At 42.4% G+C, this 18,518-nt stretch overlaps 1 protein-coding gene across 6 annotated transcripts in view; it reads right to left on the bottom strand.

The window, feature by feature from the left end:
* ABCC5 (ATP binding cassette subfamily C member 5) overlaps positions 1-18,518 on the bottom strand; it is a 45,145-nt gene that overhangs the window by 17,134 nt on the left and 9,493 nt on the right. For 2 of the 6 annotated variants that reach the window (XM_083503813.1, XM_083503814.1), the window contains exons 3-14: positions 12,190-12,350; positions 11,783-11,938; positions 11,292-11,439; positions 6,808-7,041; positions 5,878-6,051; positions 4,933-5,080; positions 4,359-4,507; positions 3,788-3,895; positions 1,856-2,206; positions 911-982; positions 425-549; positions 34-106 (exon numbers count right to left, since the gene is read on the bottom strand). In XM_083503813.1, coding sequence (XP_083359939.1) covers positions 34-106; positions 425-549; positions 911-982; positions 1,856-2,206; positions 3,788-3,895; positions 4,359-4,507; positions 4,933-5,080; positions 5,878-6,051; positions 6,808-7,041; positions 11,292-11,439; positions 11,783-11,938; positions 12,190-12,350 — 1,899 coding nt within the window. Of the gene's footprint in view, positions 1-33; positions 107-424; positions 550-910; positions 983-1,855; positions 2,322-3,787; positions 3,896-4,358; positions 4,508-4,932; positions 5,081-5,877; positions 6,052-6,807; positions 7,042-7,484; positions 11,185-11,291; positions 11,440-11,782; positions 11,939-12,189; positions 12,351-18,518 lie in introns of those variants that run through there. The other 4 variants (XM_083503816.1, XM_083503815.1, XM_083503817.1 and 1 more) reach the window with 4 other exon arrangements.

Below are 18,518 nucleotides of genomic sequence, written 5' to 3'. Positions count from 1 at the left end.
CCTGGGAGAGTGGCTGCCTAACAAGATTCCTACCTCTGTCAAGTCTCCATTAGGTAGGATAGCCAGATCAGGTCTGAGACAGCAGTCATTCAGCACAGTGTTATACCTGGAAAAAAAACATTTTTAAAAAGCAGTGAACAGCAACATTTCCAGGTATGGTGTTAGCTGCAACAGAGGAAGGAAGGACTGAAAAGGAGCTATGAAAAATTAGAAAAGGAGCAAATATACCAAAGAAACCAAAGGCCAGAAATTACAAACTTTTAATCAGACTAAGGCAGGCAGTACATATTACAAAACTGCTTCAGAAGGCATGCAATGATAGTACGGAAATAAAGGGACATATGGAGTATCTTTTTTAACTCGCACCAAGCTGGACCAAGCTGAGCATTTGCAATTTGTCAGTAGATCACTACAGCTTACAAACCTTTCTTCTTCAAACTCCTTCCCAAAGAGGATATTGTCTCTAAGTGTTGCATTGAGAATCCAGGCCTGCTGGGCTGCGTAAGCAAATGTTCCATCCACAGAAATGCTGCCTTCCAGCAGAGTCATCTGAAACAAGCAGAAGAAAATCGAGAAATGATACCATTCCACATCTGTATGGGAAAGGTTTTCCCTCTTATACTCCCCCCCCTGCCCTGCTCAACCTCTCGAGCACAAAAAAGCATAGCTTGTTTCAAGTTCAGCATGCATAGCTATTTAAAACTTTTTAAGATCTTAAGCATGCCTCACTTGTTGTTTATGATCCAAGTCTGAGGTCTGATAAATTATTTATCATGTGGACTAAAGGTACATTGAGCAAAATGCAACTGCTGGTGGCACAGAGATCGTGCTCCTCTCACAGGCAGAATGCAAACAGAGCCAGCAAAACAGACAGTGTGAAAAAATAAGAAAACATGAGATTGTTTCTCACCTGCCCTAAAATGGCTGAAATGAACGAGGTTTTCCCACTCCCCACGCTGCCACAAATGCCAACAAGTTTCCCCTAGATTAGACCGTAAAAAGAAATGTTATTCTAACAGAAATAGTATTTCACAGTAGGAAGCAATCTTAACAAGTGCAAGGGGTGGGGAGAGGAATCACTGGCAATATTAGATTATACAATTGGGAGGGGGGGAGGGAAGGAGGCAAGAAATCTGCAGTACCGGGAGAAGGCTGCCCTCAGCATTAGTATTTTTAGTGTCACATCAGTTCCCTTGCCAGGAAGTTGCCAATATCTTCTGGACTTACTTGCCACAAAACAACTTCCACAAAACTCAAACTATAGTAAACTCAAAGCAACGACCAGCACAATTCTATGCACATTGGTGATTACTCCCATGTAAGCATGCACAGGACTTCAGCATCAGTTTTTGCATTTTAAATTTTTATTTAGATACACTTATATTCCACCTTTCCTTCAATAAGTTCAAGGTGGCATATCTAGTTCCCCTCCTCCCCATTTTATCCTCACAACAACCCCTGTGGGGTAGGTTAGGCTGAGCGTGAGCGGCTGGCCTAAGGTCACCCAGTCAGCTTCATGGCCAAGTGAGGATTTGAACCCTGGTCTCCCGGGTCCTAGGCCCAACACCTTAACCACTATGCCACTGGCTCCACACTGTGTTGAAGGGAAGTCACTTTAGCCTTTTGCTTATTATACACAGCACCGGTGTTTATGTGTGAAAACCTATAGGAGCACTCACATGGACCCTTCCTGTGGGGCTATATAGTAGGTCACAGCTCTGTAGCATGCCTGACCCTCTTTTCAGGACTTAATACGTGTATTATTGCACTGATGTGCTGAAACTGTATTTGCCGCAAACACAAAACACAGCCTTTTAAGTTCTGATGCAAAGGAGAGAGACTTTTGATTCCTCACCTTCTCGATTTCCAGGTCAACATTGTAAAGAACCCTCTGCAGCCGGACATTTGCTAGATGGACATTTTTGTTCTCCTCCTCCGGGCTTGGCGGGTCGTCGCTGTCCACTAAGAGTTGACCCTTCTGCTCAGCTAGCATCGCCTGCTGTCCCTCGCGTTGCTGCAACTTCATCTTCTCTTTCTTGCCCTTCTCTTTCTTGTCTTTTTTCATTTTAGGAGTCATCTTTGGGGAGCTCTGGACACTGGCATGGGAGGATTCCCATGCCAAGGTGGCATTTTTCACCTCTATGGCGGTGTGTGGGTTGGCTGGTTTTTTCCTTACCATATGAACCTCTTCCATTAGAAACAAACTCTGATAGGAGTTGTGAGAGAGGTGCAAAGATGAGACACCTGGTCAAGACTGGAAGGGGACAAGCCTACGGCACACTCACGCAGCAACACACATCAGGCTATACAGTGGAAGGAAGCTGAAGAGCAAAAGGTAGCTCATTAGTGAAAACTAACTCCAGGTCCACAAAAGGGCCTGGCTAGCCATGAATGTGGTGGTTCTCAGACAGAGAGTCTTCTGCAGAGTCACTATTCTCTGGACACAAATATGGTTAGGTTCAATATTGTCCGTCCGTCCCCCCCATTCATCTTGCATTTCAGGGTTTGGAGGATGACATAGAGTGACAGGAGGAAGCAGAGGAAAGGTTTGCTCATTAGAAATCCCACAAGACTTAGGGATGCAAAATGTTTCTTAGCCAGTGTTCGGGGGGGGGGTGGCTGAATTCCCTGCACAAAATTCAGTTGCCTAAGAATTTGACAAGTTACAAGAAACTCTGAGGATAGTACAGAGGCTCTTTATCATGTTTTCCACCACATCCATATACACATATAGTCTTAGGTTCCACAATATCTGTCAAACAGTTTAGCACAGAAAAATCAAATGAAAACCAAGCAGTTTCCAGTTAGTTAAACCGCTATTTCCAACCAATATGCACCTTTCCCTCAGATACCAATTCCCTACCCAGAAATAATGATGGGAATTGCACTGGACTACTAAATTAGGTCTACTCTACTCTGAGCAAAACTCAGTTGATTCATCTTTGTATCTTTTTGTAATGATTCTGCTGCTGCTCTCTCAAATAATTAAAAATGATTAAAATGGGCTAAATCGCTAGCTTGCTTGAGGAATTTCTGAATGTTCAAGTGGCAGTAGCTTAAAGATCCAAGAGCCATTTATGCATATAAAATGTATATATACATACATACATATGTAAAATGGCTTTGGCTTTGGGGAAAGAGCTGGGCTCCAGCCAAAAACTCCTAGAAGCCCAGAGAAAAAGGGGGAGGGTGTGGTATATCCAAGCTGCAATGTGCATCCTGGTTGTGTTCTGATATGCACTCTCAACACGCACAGGACAATGGTGAGGTCTAGCAGCCCGGACAGCTCTCTACTGCAAAGGACTGAACATCCTAAAATAAGCCACAGAATCTCCTGCAACTCACAGGGATTCCACAGAAGAAACAGATATGGTTTTCTGAAGATTGAACGTCACTGTTCTAAGCAACCAACTGATACTATAAACTATTATGGTTACCTAGATTCCTTACAGTAGCCTGAAATCCTCACATTTGAAAATGCATGTATGACATGCTGTCCACGTTTCTCTACAGGCTTATGCTTAAGAAGGATGCAATCCTACACTCACTTTTTACAATGGAGGTAAGTGCATACTTTAAGATTTGAGTCAGTATATTACAGTAAAATGGCCAATCTTGCAATTTCAAGAGAAGTCAATAATGTCTACATCACACCCTTCTTGGGCTGAAAGGAGCTAAGAAAGCTAAGAAGAAACTTAACGTGTGAATGCTCCTAGAAATACACCCTTGACTACGTTAAAGGTCCCAGTCCACGCCAATTAAAAGTAGCAAGGTTGCGACTGCTCACCTTAAATCTGTCGGCTGCAACCGATGCTTCAGAAAGAGACTTCACAGAAAAAGGTGTGACTTTCAGAGCAAAGGTCATTGAGTTGAATACTGTAACCACTGTAAAAGCCTGAAACACAAATGGAAGAATTTTTAGCACAATATTTAAAAGGATGCCTCCTCCTGTATCAGCCTGCTTGAGCATTAACATCAGCAAAAGAAACCCTGCTTGTAGCCCCAGCCCCTAATGAGGGGGGGGGAGAGAGAAGTGTGTGTGAGGGCCTTTTCTGTGGTGCCCCCGTCCCTGTGAAATAACCTCCCCTTTGAAGTGCTTTGTGCACCCGCACTGCTGACATTCCACTGACAGGTGGAGACAATTTTGTCAAGGCCCTTGAGGATAGGAGAAGTTGGATCCTAAAGTTGGTAATTATTGCTTTTATCTGTTCACCCCCGATTTTTCAACTACCAAGGTGGAGGAAAGCTCTCTCCACCCAATGTAATGGCAATGGGAAGAAGCGTCACAGACCAGAAGCAGGTAAAGGACAATTTCAGCCACCCAGCCTGCCCATTCCCATGTCTGAAGTTAACATTACCTGAGCTGCTGTTAGATCATAGCCAAGGATCATATGAACAGAGAAGGTCACCACACTGGCAATGACTACAACTATGGGAGCCACTCCTACAGTGATGCTCTGGACATATCCAACACGTTCCAAGATTTTGCGTTCTTCCTCTCTGATTTCTGAGAATAGAGAACACAACCGCAAAACACATGAGGCAAGCAGAACACGCAGCACATGCATGAAGCTCTCCATGTTAGTTAGAGAACTTTCAGTCATGACATCACAGATATGTTCCAGAACTAAACTTATCGTGGAACAAAATGATGATATAGATAAGTACTAATACCAAAGACAAATAATATGCCTATGTTTTAGGTTTTAAAATGCCCAGCCCTGGAGCACGTCATTTTTAAGACTAGCAATCCCAAGAATGAATGCAGATTGGCTCTCTCATTACAAGCAGCCATACAAGTTCAACAACAGTGAGAAAGAAGTTTCCGGTGTCATGACCAGGTTTCAGCCGAAGCAGAGTGCTAAATGATCTAGCAAGGTCTCTTTCTTGCCAAATTGTTGGGAGGTGGAGAGAAAGGAAACTGACACTCACTTTGAACATTCTGAGAGAAGGCTTTGACCCAGGCATACATTTTAATGAACTTAATGTAATTAAGAACTTCATTCATTTTCTGGACACGCTCATCGGTTACAGACACACACTGCCTTCTGAAATAAGCTGTGAGGCGGGATGCAAACATCTGCAATGAAAAGAGGCACCATAAAACCCAAGAGCAGACACAGTAGGATCACCTTTAACAACAAACAACACATATTAATCGAAGTTCACCAGGGCTGTGCAAGGTGACTTAATGGTGGTTTTCTCATCTCTAGGGGTCTTGCTGCCCAAGAAGGCAGGAAGGCTATCTGAAAGCATCCAGACACAGGATAAGTGGCAGGGAGCATTAAAAGGAAATAACAAAGTCTGGCACGAACAAACCACATTTCATTTCTCTTCCTTAAAGCTACAACTTTCTAAATGCAGTAATATTATTCAGAAGACTGGGGTTTTTTAGAAAACAATTTTGGGTTACGTTTTTATATGTCAGTCATTGTAGTAGTTTTAAAACACTGTTTAGATATTGTATGTGATATACTGTGTGCAATATGATTAACATTATATAGTGTGTATTTACTAAATATATTACATGGGGTATTTTTTTAAAAATGCATGTTTTTAGACTTCATGGTTTTTACAGACATTTCCCTAAATAGTTTCATCAAAAAGCATTGGGAGCCATATCTATTTGTGTGGTTGACTTCTTTGCAGATTTACCACAACTGTAATTGATCCTTATTTCTGTGTATCATCTAGCAAAGAAGATCAGTGTTTGACCTTCATATGCGACCACCAACATGCAGCTGACACGCTTTTTTCCTTTACACAAAGGAAGTGCTACTCATATAAAAAAACGCATCACATTTGATTGAAGCAGACTTTCTGACCTTTCCTTCCTAAATACACCTTCAGCTCATAGGCAGATAGGCACCTACTCACCATTGCTGGGTAGAAGAGAATGAAGACTGCCGATCCCAAAAAACCTGTTGGTCCCAGTATGATGACGTTATAAACCATGCCAAGAATAGCAACGATAGGACCTCCAGCCAACAAGCTACCCACTGCTGTCGCCTCATACATTCTCTGTCCATCATTAGAACACATGTTTATGAGCTGAAACACAATGCAAATGAAAGATGCCTCAGAAGATTTAACTCCTAGTATTTACAGGTAGCTTTTCTGCACATGTGCATTCAAAGCCGTGTACAACAACAATTTAATTCATTTTGTTTTTAAAAAAAATTACCAGTCAATAAAACTGAACACTAAAAGGCAGCTATGGAGCAATGCGGCAAGAAAGAAAGAAACTCCAAATGACTGTTCAGATCCAAAGGTGGGGAAAGAAAACTCCCCAGCAAGGGAATTCCACATCTGAGTACCACTGCAGAAGCAGTATGGCCAGGAAGGGCCAACCGTATAGCTTGGAGAGATTCATATGGGTGATGCTGGCCTTCCAGGTAAGTCTGCCCCTACCCCACGCCAAGCCAATTAAGATGAAACGCAAGAGCAAAGGCACTTGCAGATAAACACTCCTTGAAGCAAGCACAGCAGACCATTTTTTGCTTCCCACCTTCAGAAGTCTTGTTATTCTTCCTGGCGTTACTTTAACCAGGACTAGTTCAGATAATGACTAAACAGCATGTTATCAGAAGGCACTTGGGACAGGTTAAGGCTATGGAGGGGAACACACAGAGCCCTCTACATAAACTGCTTGCCTGAGTTAACTGTCTAGCTGGGGGTTGTATCTGCTTGACTCGAACTGCAGGTTACTCTGAGTATGTGGGGGCATCCCCACACCGCCCACTCCCCCCTCCCCGCCCCCGGGTATTTTTGTTTTTTGCAGTGGCAAAAGGATGCATTTCAGCCTACCTCTCCCAAAGACTTTTCCTTGATATTTTTCAGCTTGAGTATTTTCTTAAAAGCCATGGTAAGGATAGCTCCGCGCAGTCTGACCCCAGTGCGGTAATTTAAAGCCCAGGTTAAAGCCAAGGACCAGGAGCGCACTATCTCTGTCATTAAGAGGCCAAAAACTAACAAGAGGCTGTACTGCAGGTTGGGCTCCGTTTGCTGCGTGTATTCAAGGAGGTGTTTCACAACAAAGGCCTACAGGGAGAAATGCAAACATGCATGAACACCTCAATGTGCCAGAGGAACCATTTAATTGTTTTATGTTAAGTTAGAAATAAGGAGCTACTTCATTTCCAGTAAGAAACATGTATTGTTGATTGGAAGTCTTTGGAACCACAGCTATTAAATAATCCATGCTGAAAACAAGCAGTAAAGTTAAAATTCCGCAAGTGAAATAATTTGGAATTTTTCAATGGTTTATAAGAAAATCCTGCTCCTTGAGGTAATCTAACTTAACATAAATCTGTCAGTTAGCTGAAAGCAATCCATCATCATATTCTTTATAGTAATCTGTACTTATGCAAAAACTGAGCACATCTTTTTTAAAAATAAAAAATAAAAGATATACACATGACATTAAGACCTGTTTTATTTCTTTGTTTCAAACGTGCTTATTTGATAAAAAGGAACAAATGTACCTACAGTTGAACTGGGGAAGAGTGTGAGAAGGACATTTTGCAAAACATTCCTGAAAATAAACATCAGCAGTTTAATAGTAAAGAAAAGGACAAGCAAGAAAATAAAAAAGGCGATAGCAACAATTAAAAAAAAAAAACGCAACCCTTCTCCCACTCCACCCCGGCCTCCCCCCTCAAAAGACAAAAACAATTTTACCTCGGCAATCACATTTCAAACACCACCTGCAAAGAGAGAGGGAAACAGCACCAGAGCACGAGTCCCCCATCGCGTGTGCTGACCAAGGGGCACAGTGCAGTACACAACTCACGTTCATCGCAATATTAAGTACTAATAAATGGAAGCAGTAGCTTTATTATTATTTTGTAAAGTGCCACCATATTAAAATGGATAAAAACATCTCACAAACACTGTACAAAAGAAAAGAAAAGAAAGGTGCTGTGGAAAACATACAAATCTGCACACATAAGGAAAAGTTATACAAGGCCTGAATCCAACATACAGTCTGGCTTCCGACAAAAAAACAAGTTAAAACTTCACATACACACAGAATTTAAACGATACATGAAAAAGCAGAGCCAGTATTTGTTCACAAAGTCCGAGGAAGAGCGAAACTTGTGCGGCTAGTCAGGAAGACTTCCAAGGCCGGGTGGGCTTTCGTGACTGGTTTAACAGAGCTCTACTACAATAAGGCTTCCCAGTCGGACTTTTTCAACGATGCCTACAGATGCTGGCATTTAGGGTTCTTTAATCAGAGCTGAAGTACCTTTGCCAACCACAAAAATCTGAAACCAAGGCAGCGGTTTGGGAAGGCTTTCAGAGTCCGCAGGAAGTCCTCTTGACTAAACTAAGGTTTGCAAATCAGAGTTCTGTGCAACACAAGAATGGATGGGAAACGAACGCACACTGCTTCAAGCAAAGGTAATAGCCGCTAAAGCCCAGCATCAAGTGACAGATTAAAAAATGGAGGCAGAACAAGCACGTGAGTCCTGAGGTAGTCAACTCTGAATGTCATAATCGAGAACTCAACTGTATAGCATTTCTCCCATGCACTTCCGTGTGTACATGTTAAGAGCCAGGTGTCCATCATGTTCCCAAAGTGACCATTAAAAGCACAAAAAGAGAGCCTTATACAAATTCCTGATCAAAGTGCAACAGCTCATGTTTCAAGGTTATGTAAGCCAGCTTTCTCCTCCATTGGCCTTGCTTTACATCCTTCATGTTCAAGACATAGCAGCTGGCTTGGTGTTACTTAAGCAAGAAGGTATTTGGTTCTTTCCTAGCATTCAATCCTACAAAGGCAGCTGAGTCAGTGGAAGAGCCAATAACTCCTGAGCCAAAACCTTACAACACACTGACAGGTGTGGTACAGGGGGGAAAGTCTCTAGCAGAGCATGTGCAACATCAGAAGGAATTCTCTTCTTCCCTAATTTAGAGTGTTCCTTTTTATTGCACACGAAATCAGAAACTCCAGTGTAGAATAAGAAATGTTGCTTACACTTTTTTAAGATTTGAAGAAAGTTGTTATAGCAATATTAAGAGGGAAAATGACAACATTTTCAATCTTATAACATTGTTTTTGGTTAAAGCAATGAAGAGAATACCATCATATAAAACTGTACAAAAATTATAGCTACCAAAACTAGCAGAGGTATGGGAAATCACTTCTGAAAACTATCATGGAAATAGCTGCCCTTAGCTGCCTGACTATCTTAAGCATTCCCATGAATAAACATCACCTTACCTTTCATCTTGGCGTTGGATTCTGCCCAGCTTGACTGTCTCATTCTGATCGCAGAATACAGCCATCCTGGAAATTCTAAAGAACAGCTTCTGTCATTGGTTCCACTACAGAGAAAAATCCCCCCCAGCTGCATCCAGCTTTTACAGCACAAAGGAAGCTGTGGCTGGAGTTGAACTGGAAGAGTTGGAGGCTTACCTCAAATAGCTCCCCCTTCCAACCAACCCCCCTCCCCACGCCCCACAATACACCTTCTTCAAAAACTAAATGAGGAATCAAACTGCACTTCACTGCAACAGGAACTTTTGCTGTTCTTCCAAAGAGAAAAAGCTGCTTCTGAGCATCATCCAAACCCAAATTTAATACCTTTGGCAGGACTGAGCAAACCTGAACATGAAATGCTTAGCAGCCCCCACAATAGAACATATTTTTAAAAGTTACATCTTAGTCTGAGCTCTACAGGCATTAGACAAACCCATGTTGTCTCAACTGGATGAAGGGTTAACATGAGTCTGAAAACAGTGCCAGGAAAGAAATTTTTACAAAATATACTTTAAAGGGGGAGGGGGCAGACTATTGCACATTTGGATATACAAGGAACTTATGGACAGTAACACCTCTATGTTTAAGAATTTTAAGAACTGCTGCTTCCCATTAGCATACCATGTTTACTGCTGAGAATGGCAATTTGCAAAAATGGCTCATCTTTACTTAGCAATACAAAAGGGTAATTTGGGTGCTCTGTTTTCAAGCACCACTTTCACATGAAAAGATTTAAAAACAAAAAAACACTGATATTTCAGCACAAACAGCAATTAGGTTTCAAAGTAGTGAGGTAGTAAGGATTCCTCTCTTGTTCCAGACAACAAAGTCAATTAATACGAGTTCTTCCTTCAGAGAACACAGGTTACTGAGTAATGGAGGATGTGCACAGATTAGGTACATCCTAATCCTGCACAGAGTATATTCTATTCAGTTCCTTCCTGTCTTGCAGTTTGGTTTGATGGATTGGAATCATGTAGTCCAAAGACATAAGGGACAACTCTGCTACCGACTCTATGCTAGAGGTAAGAGCATCCACAGGGCCCTGTAGTGAAACAATGACAGAAGCTCTTCTTGGGGGAAGCTTGTTCTGATTAAACCTCATTCTTACTGGCAATTAAAAGCATTATCAAATAAAGCCACTTGCAAGTGATTCAAAGTTCCACCACCAGCTATTAACAAACAAAACAGAACAAAGAAAACCAAGAAAAACTACTTACTCCCTTCTTAACAAGGAACACAAGAAAACTTTCGAGATTTAAGAAAATGAGTGGGATTTGGAAATTTTTAAAAAGAGAGAGACAAAAGACAAGACTGTTTTTAACATTAACCTCAGCTGTACTTACCCAAGCATTGAACCATCCCGCTTAACAGCACACTGAAATGTGTACTACAAGCAATAACACTGCTCCTACTCCTCAAGGGAAATTTGTAGAGAATAGATTTAGTCAAGATGTTAAAGAGTAAATCTTGCACTGCACGTGCAACAAACAGGCGACAAAAAAAAAATGCTGTGAATGTCAAGTCCTACATGCTGCATCTTCATTACCACCTACAAGTAGCAGCTACAGTCTTCCAATCATGCCACCAGAAGGATAACCTATCCGACTGCCTTTTCAAAGAAGTCGAACAACACTAGCTCTGCAGAATCCTCTGAGCCCTGTTTCCTACAGATCTTAAGAAGTGATTTAGTACCAGCACTCCATTCCATTTCTTGCAGAGAGCACTCAAAGCAAGTGACCTAACAAAGGACTGCTTTGCTGCTTTCCCCCAAAATTCATCACCCTCCCGTATCCAGCCACCTGGTACAAACAATAAAAACCGCCACATACACACAGAACAGTTTGAAAGCTTTAAGATTCCCGCAGCATTCTGAAAAGACTTATTCATTTTCTGCAAACTGCAAGGCATATTTCTAACTAATCAAAACATTTCGAAGATCCTCTGCAAGAACTTGGGATACATTAGCACTGGCCATGGGATGGAGCCCACTCTGGATGTTAGACAAAGGATGGATAGTACTTACTGGTCCACTGAAGCCAGCAAGTTGTGTGACCATCAAGCACACTATGGAAATGATGAGCCTAGTGCGACAGAAGACCCATACGACCCTTCGGAGAGAGGCATCATCTGGCCCACGTTCATGCAGTTCTCGCTGCCACAATCTTTCCAGCCTGGAACAACACAAAATACAGATGTAAGGAATCTCACCTCCATTTTCTTCAACATCAAATAACATGAACTAAATGGGACAAGAGCGGGAAATTTTTAATAAAGAAAGAAGGAGAAACAAGATCCAAAGGAGAGCCACTGGCATAGCCCTTAATTAGGACACACACAAAAAAATGGTATTCAGTTCATTTCTGAAGGTTAGGAAAAAGACAAAGAAAACAGATAGGAGAAAGTTCCAGAAAGAAGTAGTCGGAACAGCCTTCAATCACCACCTGACACAACATCTTACAGTAGGCTATCCCAAGGAAGGCAAATCTTTTTAGAGACAACATAGCAAAAACATACCTTCTGCAGTTAACCTCCGACGACTCATGGGTTGATAAGGACCATACATCTTCTGTGAACAGTTCTCCTTTCTTATAGGCTGTTCGTGCCAGAGGAGTAAGCCAAGAGAATGTCAAATAGGAGAAAAGTCCGGCATTGTCTATTGGATGTCGATGTCTACAATTAGAGAAGAGCTATTATAACAAAACCAAAAGCATAAAACACACTACAGCTTTCAGAAGTAAAATAAGACATTTAATTATTCAAGATGGTGGCTGCCACTTTTTCTTAGAAAGCTTAGCTGTATGAGTGGGAACTCACTTTTAAAAATCAAAGTTGCTATTTTTCCAACAAGCATGCTTCTATCACCTCTAAACACTTCTATTTTCAGGTCAGCTGTGTCTGTAGTTTAATACACCAAGTCTTACTTTGAAGTAGTCCGGATAGGTTTCATCAAGTTCAAGCCATGGTGATATTTTCCTCTGTGATGGCCCTTATCCAACACGCCCAAGTGAGAATTTGTTGGGACATCTAATGGAAGACCTTCTGCCCGAGCAGCTGTTTCCAATGCATCTTGGAATTCAAACGGCTTGACAGGAGAAAATAGAATGCAAATAAATTGGATTTAAAAGCATTTTCTGCCTCAGTCCATTTCATATCTTAAGGATCCTAGCAGAATGGCAGAGCACATACTTTGAATATCCCACTTCAATCTCTTGACACCTCCAGGTAAAAGTGGTAAAGACTCCATCTAGAAACCATGGCTAGGCACTGCCAGTCAGTGCTGACAATGCTGAACTAGATAGGCCAGAGGTTTGAACCTGTATCAGTCACCTTCCTGTATTCCAAGCAATTCCATGGCCCCGCTTGATGGGGGCTAGTGCATTCCCATCTACAATAGGAAAACCACTGGATTGCTCTTTGCTTTTCTGGAGGCCCAGAAACTGTATCCTTTCTACCCAATACTTTACAGATTCTTTTTTTAATAATGTACTTTAAAGATGTGCTTCATAATTTTACTTACTTACAAGACAGATGACTTAATGACTTTTTACAGACAGGAGAATCTAACAGTATAATCTAACGGAACAATAGTATAATCTAATCTCCAATATATAATTAAACAATTGGTGGTGTATGACACAACCTTTGACTAGTGCCTATGTGGTACAGAATACAAATTGAGCTGAAGAGAGTTAAGGTGTCAGAACATGCCATTCTTTTCTTCAGAAGAATAACTCTGCCTCTTCACTCAGTAACATGGCAAGTATTTGAAATTTTCCTGGCCACTGCTCTGCTCAAAGCACCAGCCTCTCTAGCACATAACGAAGATGTTATTTTGCATCTTCATCTTGTAGCCCAGCCGAGACACAAATGTGACTTGCAATAGCATAGCCTCAAGTGAATTACTCAAGCCCTGATTAACTTTTCAAAAACCTTCTCCAGTTTGCCTCAGAGCTCCCACGAGACACAGTAATTGAAAATCCTATCATCCTCTATAATCCCACACACGAAGCTATTACATGTGATTTGAAAATCACAAGGCCTTTATAGCTGTTCATTTTCTGAAACCATACTAAGAAGGTGGGGAAGAGAAAGAGAGAGAGAGAACTCATGAAATAAAACAGCCAATAACGTACTATACTGTATGCATGTAGCTCAGCATAAGAGAAAACTGGAGGTGCAGGTGGTTAACCTTAGCTAACCTAAACAGGTATTGCTTCCGGAAAGAAAAATTACATTACAGTACATATTTCATTTCAATGACTAAAGCAGATAAGAGAAAGCTGCAAGCACCAATAACTGGTTTACAGGGTTTCCTAGGAAGGTTTTTTTTAAAAAAAAAAACCTATGAAGGAACCCTAAGATGGTTGGATAGTGCCTTATACAGTCATACCTCGTGTTACTTCCGGGTTTAGCCGCTCGCGCATGCGCAGATGCTCAAAATTACGTCATGCGCATGCGCGGAAGTGGCAAAACGTGACCCGCGCACATGCCGTCGCATCTTACGTTCTGTTCAGGATGCAAACGGGGCTCCGGAATGGATCCCGTTCGCATCCCGAGGTACCACTGCATGCCTTAAATGAAACTCCTGCAACCCAGCTGGTGTCAAACGTATTGCTCTACTTTCCTTTGGACCACATCAGCAAAGCCAAGAGAGGGGTCTTTTGTCTGGGCAGCCCAGGACCTCCAAACACATAGTGCCCTTGCTGCTGCCCTGGGGAGGTCATTATGGTGTTGCTAATGCAGCAGTCTAGACTTCACCCCCAGAGGCGCACTCCATTGTCTTTCAAGACAGACTGATGCCAACAACAAAGTAGTTATGGTAAGTTAATCCATGTATTGCCTGGTCTGGGATAATGGCTCACCAAATATGGGTCCTTTAAGGGAACATAGGGAGGGCTCCATGCCAGAGAGCAAGTGCATGGGCTTCTCTCCCTCAACTGTCTGAGCTAGAAACACAAAAGGCCAGAGTTGACTGTTGAATTATGTGAGCTATAATCTGGAAGCAAAAGCTATTACAGTGGTGCCTCGCAAGACGGAATTAATTCATTCCGCGAGTTTTTTCGTCTAGCAAATTTTTCGTCTTGTGAAGCACGGTGTCGGAAAAGTTTTGGAAAAGCTTCAAAAAATCGCCAAAAACCTCAAAAAAGGCTACTACACCGCGTTCTATGAGTTGCTCCTCGAAGTCAAGTTGCAACTGTATTAAGGGTGTTAAGAAAAAGGAAACAAACTTGCAAAAAATGCAAGACGTTTTCGTCTTGCGAAGCAAGCCCATAGGGAAATTTGTCTTGCGAAGCAGCTCAAAAACCGCAAAACCCTTTCATCTAGCGGGTTTTTCGTCTTGCGAGGCATTCGTCTTGCGGGGCACCACTGTATCTGGAAAGGCACAGAGAGAGAGAGCACGCCATGTCTGACTTCTCCTGAAATCTAAGGCTGTGGTGATGGGAGAAGCAATATCCTCTTAGGGTGTTAATGCTGTGAACCCCTCAGCCATAGGATCAGCTTGTATTGTAGATCAGTGTTTCCCAACCTTTTTTGGGCAAAGGCACACTTGTTTGATGAAAAAAATCTCGAGGCACACCACCATTACAGCCCCGTGACGTCAGCGCGCAGCGTCACGCCGGGAGGGACGCACGAAAGTGTAAGTTTCAATTTTTTCCCCTCCCCCTTGCCGGGGAACCTCCAAGCTTTGGGGGGGGGAGGAGGCAGCAAAGCGAGGCAGGAAGGAGAGCGCGGCTTGGCTGGGTGAGCTTTGGCAGGGGCAGGGAATGAGAGCCGCGAGGTGGGCGCTGTGGACGGAGGCTCTGCCCGCCGAGCTCGCAGGCAGCCAGGCAGGCAGACGGCGAGAGCCCCGCGCTGGGCGGCCTCTCCTCGCCGCCGCCGCCCCGCCTCTCGCCGCCCGACTTGCCCGCCTCCCTCCAGGCAACATCTCGCAGCACACCAGGCAACATCTCGCGGCACACTAGTGTGCCGCGGAACAGTGGTTGAAAAACACTGTTGTAGACAATCACCTGTCTCAAGAGACAATAGAGTGCGCCTCTGCAAGATTTGCCCACTTTGGAAGAATGGCAGATGAAGCTGATTGACTGTATGGGACTGGCAGAAATGACTAGCAGAATCCGTGACCAGGGAGAAGAGTCGGCAGAAGAAGACTGGAAAAAATTTAAGGACTATTTACAAAAATATTGTAAAATTAAGGAATGTTGAATGATGTTGGACTGAAATTAAGTGGTTTCAAGCTGTAATTATGATAAAATGGTTTTCTTTTCGTAAGCAAGAATTCAAAGTTATAATAATCTAAGATGTTGGAGAGATAAGGATTTGCTGTATAAATAATTTGAACTGGATATACAGGAAGGGGAGGTATGAGGAAGTCGGGGAAATATGTTATGAGAAAATAAGTTGTGAAATTTATGTGTCTTTAATGTTTTTATGTTTGCTTTTTTCTTTTTGTTTGTAAAAAATTGGAAACTCTAATAAATATTTTTTAAAAAAAATAAAAATGGAGTGCGCCTCTGGGGCTGAAGCCAAACCAATGAAGAATCACAATGCCTGCTGTGGCTGCAGAGACTGGTGGCAGTAATAGTAGTAGCGGTAATAATAATAAGAATTCATTATTTATATGCCACCCAGCTGACTGGGTTGCCCCAACCTCTCTGGGCAGCTTCCAACAAATTAAAATGTATCTGTGTAGGGTTTACTCCTTGGTTTTTTTTTCTCCCAAAGATGTTCCACAAGGCAGTGGGTATGGCTTTTCCCTTGGGGTATGTGTGTATGTACATATATGCATATACATGTGTACATATACATGTGTGTATGTGTGTTGTATATATGTGTAAATAAACCATATATCATAAATACTCCACTGTCTCCACTGTGTCTCATTCTGAAGAAAACATTAACTCTGGGTAAGCACCTGGAACCCCTGGAATCTTACAATGCTTGGAGATTGGGGTGGCATGAAACAATATTTTTATTGTATGCCTGTTTATTTTACTGTATTTTAATGTTAGTATATTTTCTTATCTTGTTCTAAACTGCCCTGAGATTCCCAAATAGGTGGTATGTAAATACAGTCGTACCTTGGTTCTCGAACAGCATGGGTTCCAGGAGTCTGTTCAACTTCCGGAACCATTTGAAAATCAAGGCGTGGCTTCCAATTGGCTGGAGGAGCATCCTGCAGCCAATCAGAAGCTACTCCGGTCTTTCAGCTTCCGAAAATCGTTCGAAAACCAGAACACTCACTTCCAGGTTTCAACCGTTTGGGAGCCGATTTGTTCAGGAGCCAAGGTGTTTGAGATCCAAGGTACGACTGTACAGTACTTTAATAAATAAAATAAATTACTTCCCCCAGTCATGTCACAAAGTCAACTAACAAAGAGCCTAAAATAATGTAAAGGAGCTCTTCTATCTGGAAGTACTACATCAATCCTTAAACATTTCTGGGCCACGACAGCATAATGCACAATTACTACACAGCTACAAGCGCATTTCTCAACCTTACTTCAAGGCGTCACAGGCCATTAATGCAGGTATGAATAGTGTTCCTTTGGTCTTCAAGCCATGGTGGAGCAGGCGGGGGACCATGCAGAAAAAGAGCATCTACCCCTGCAATTCTTCCATTTTAAAGTGTATAAATGGCATGCACCTCCTAAGCATGTATTTGCACTGTAAAAATATTCAGAACCTGCAACCCTGGGCTCATATGCTCCTAGCCCCGCCCCCATCACCCTTTAAGATTAACCACATCTTGCCACCTAGAACCACATAAACTGTCGTTAACATGGTTTGCTGAAACAAGACAACTCCAAACCATTAAGTAGCTGTCTTAGCAAACTTTGATTAAGATTAACAACAACTTAGTGTTTGGACACAATGTTAAACTGTAGTTAAACTAAAATGGAACTAGAAGGTTCTGATCTCTTCCTCACAGCCAGGGAGGGGGCAGCACACAAGGCTGAGGTTCAGTGCAGCTCACAATATACATATATACAGTGGTGCCTCGCAAAACGAAAAGAATCCGTTCTGTGATTCTCTTCGTCTAGCGGTTTTTTCGTCTTGCGAAGCAAGCCCATTGACGGATTAGTGGATTAGCGCTATTAGCGGCTTTTAGCGGCTTATCTGCTGATCGGATCAGCTGATAAGCGGCTTAGCGGCTTAGAAAAGGGGGGGAAAGGGAGAAAAACCCGCAGGAACTCGCAAGGCATTAAGCCCATAGGAAATTCGTTTTGCGAAGCACCTCCAAAACGGAAAACCCTTTCGTCTGGCGGGTTTTCCGTCTTGCGAGGCATTCGTCTTGCGGGGCACCACTGTATTGCAATGTATAATCTCTGGATGGTGGTGGAAAGAAACCACAATCTATCTTAAAAATTTATTTTACAAGGATTCTGCATTATGGAAGGGTACAGCTGCAGCTAGCGCTTTAGTGCCCTCATAGTTGCTGACAAGACTGAATTATGCATTGTTTGTTTAATTATTACATTATTTCTACAATTAACTTAATACACTCTAAGAACAGAGTTTTGGCTGCCCACAAGAGCAACTTGCATTTCCTCCCTGAATTAATGAAATGCAACTCAAAGAGAACATTACAATCTTTTCTGAATATTTAGTTTTCATCAGCCAGAGTACAGAGAATCCAGTCCATTTTACTCCTTGTTTGCAGAGAATTAGCAGGAGCTTCACCAAACTGGATTAAGTACCAACTTATTTGCACTTCTACAGTCACACAATTAAGTTTCTGGCTCACTATTTGTCCCTGCAGTTAAGAATAATGAAAAGAACAGCAATGCGTCTGCCAGAAGCACAGTGAAATTTAACAATCAATAATGTTATGCAGGGCTGTTCTTCACAGATCAGGGGTTGGAGTCATAGTGCGCAACTTATCACAACTCTAGGAGTATTTGGGTCCTCTAATTATTGAGAAGTCAAGACAGCAGAGAGCAACACATTCATGCAGCCTCCCACAACATCCTGCCCTCCAGATGCTTCGAACTACAGCTCCCTTCATGCCTAACCGCTGGCCATGCTGGCTGGAGCTGATGAGAGTTGTAGCTCAAAACATCTGATGGGCACCAGGTTGAGGAAGGCTGCAGTAAAGAGACTGTCATATCGGTTATGCAAAGCTCCATCATTTTAACCTAGTTTAAATATTTGCCTAACATAACCAAAGCTTCTAGGGTTCTTCAGCAACATCCTTCCCTAGAACCACTGACGTAAAATATGAATACAACTCTCACAAATAGTTACTCAA

Source organism: Podarcis liolepis (assembly GCF_965112155.1).
Source record: "Podarcis liolepis genome assembly, chromosome: 5".
NCBI classification, from domain to species: domain Eukaryota; kingdom Metazoa; phylum Chordata; class Lepidosauria; order Squamata; family Lacertidae; genus Podarcis; species Podarcis liolepis.
This window is presented reverse-complemented; position numbering and strand designations above follow the sequence as displayed.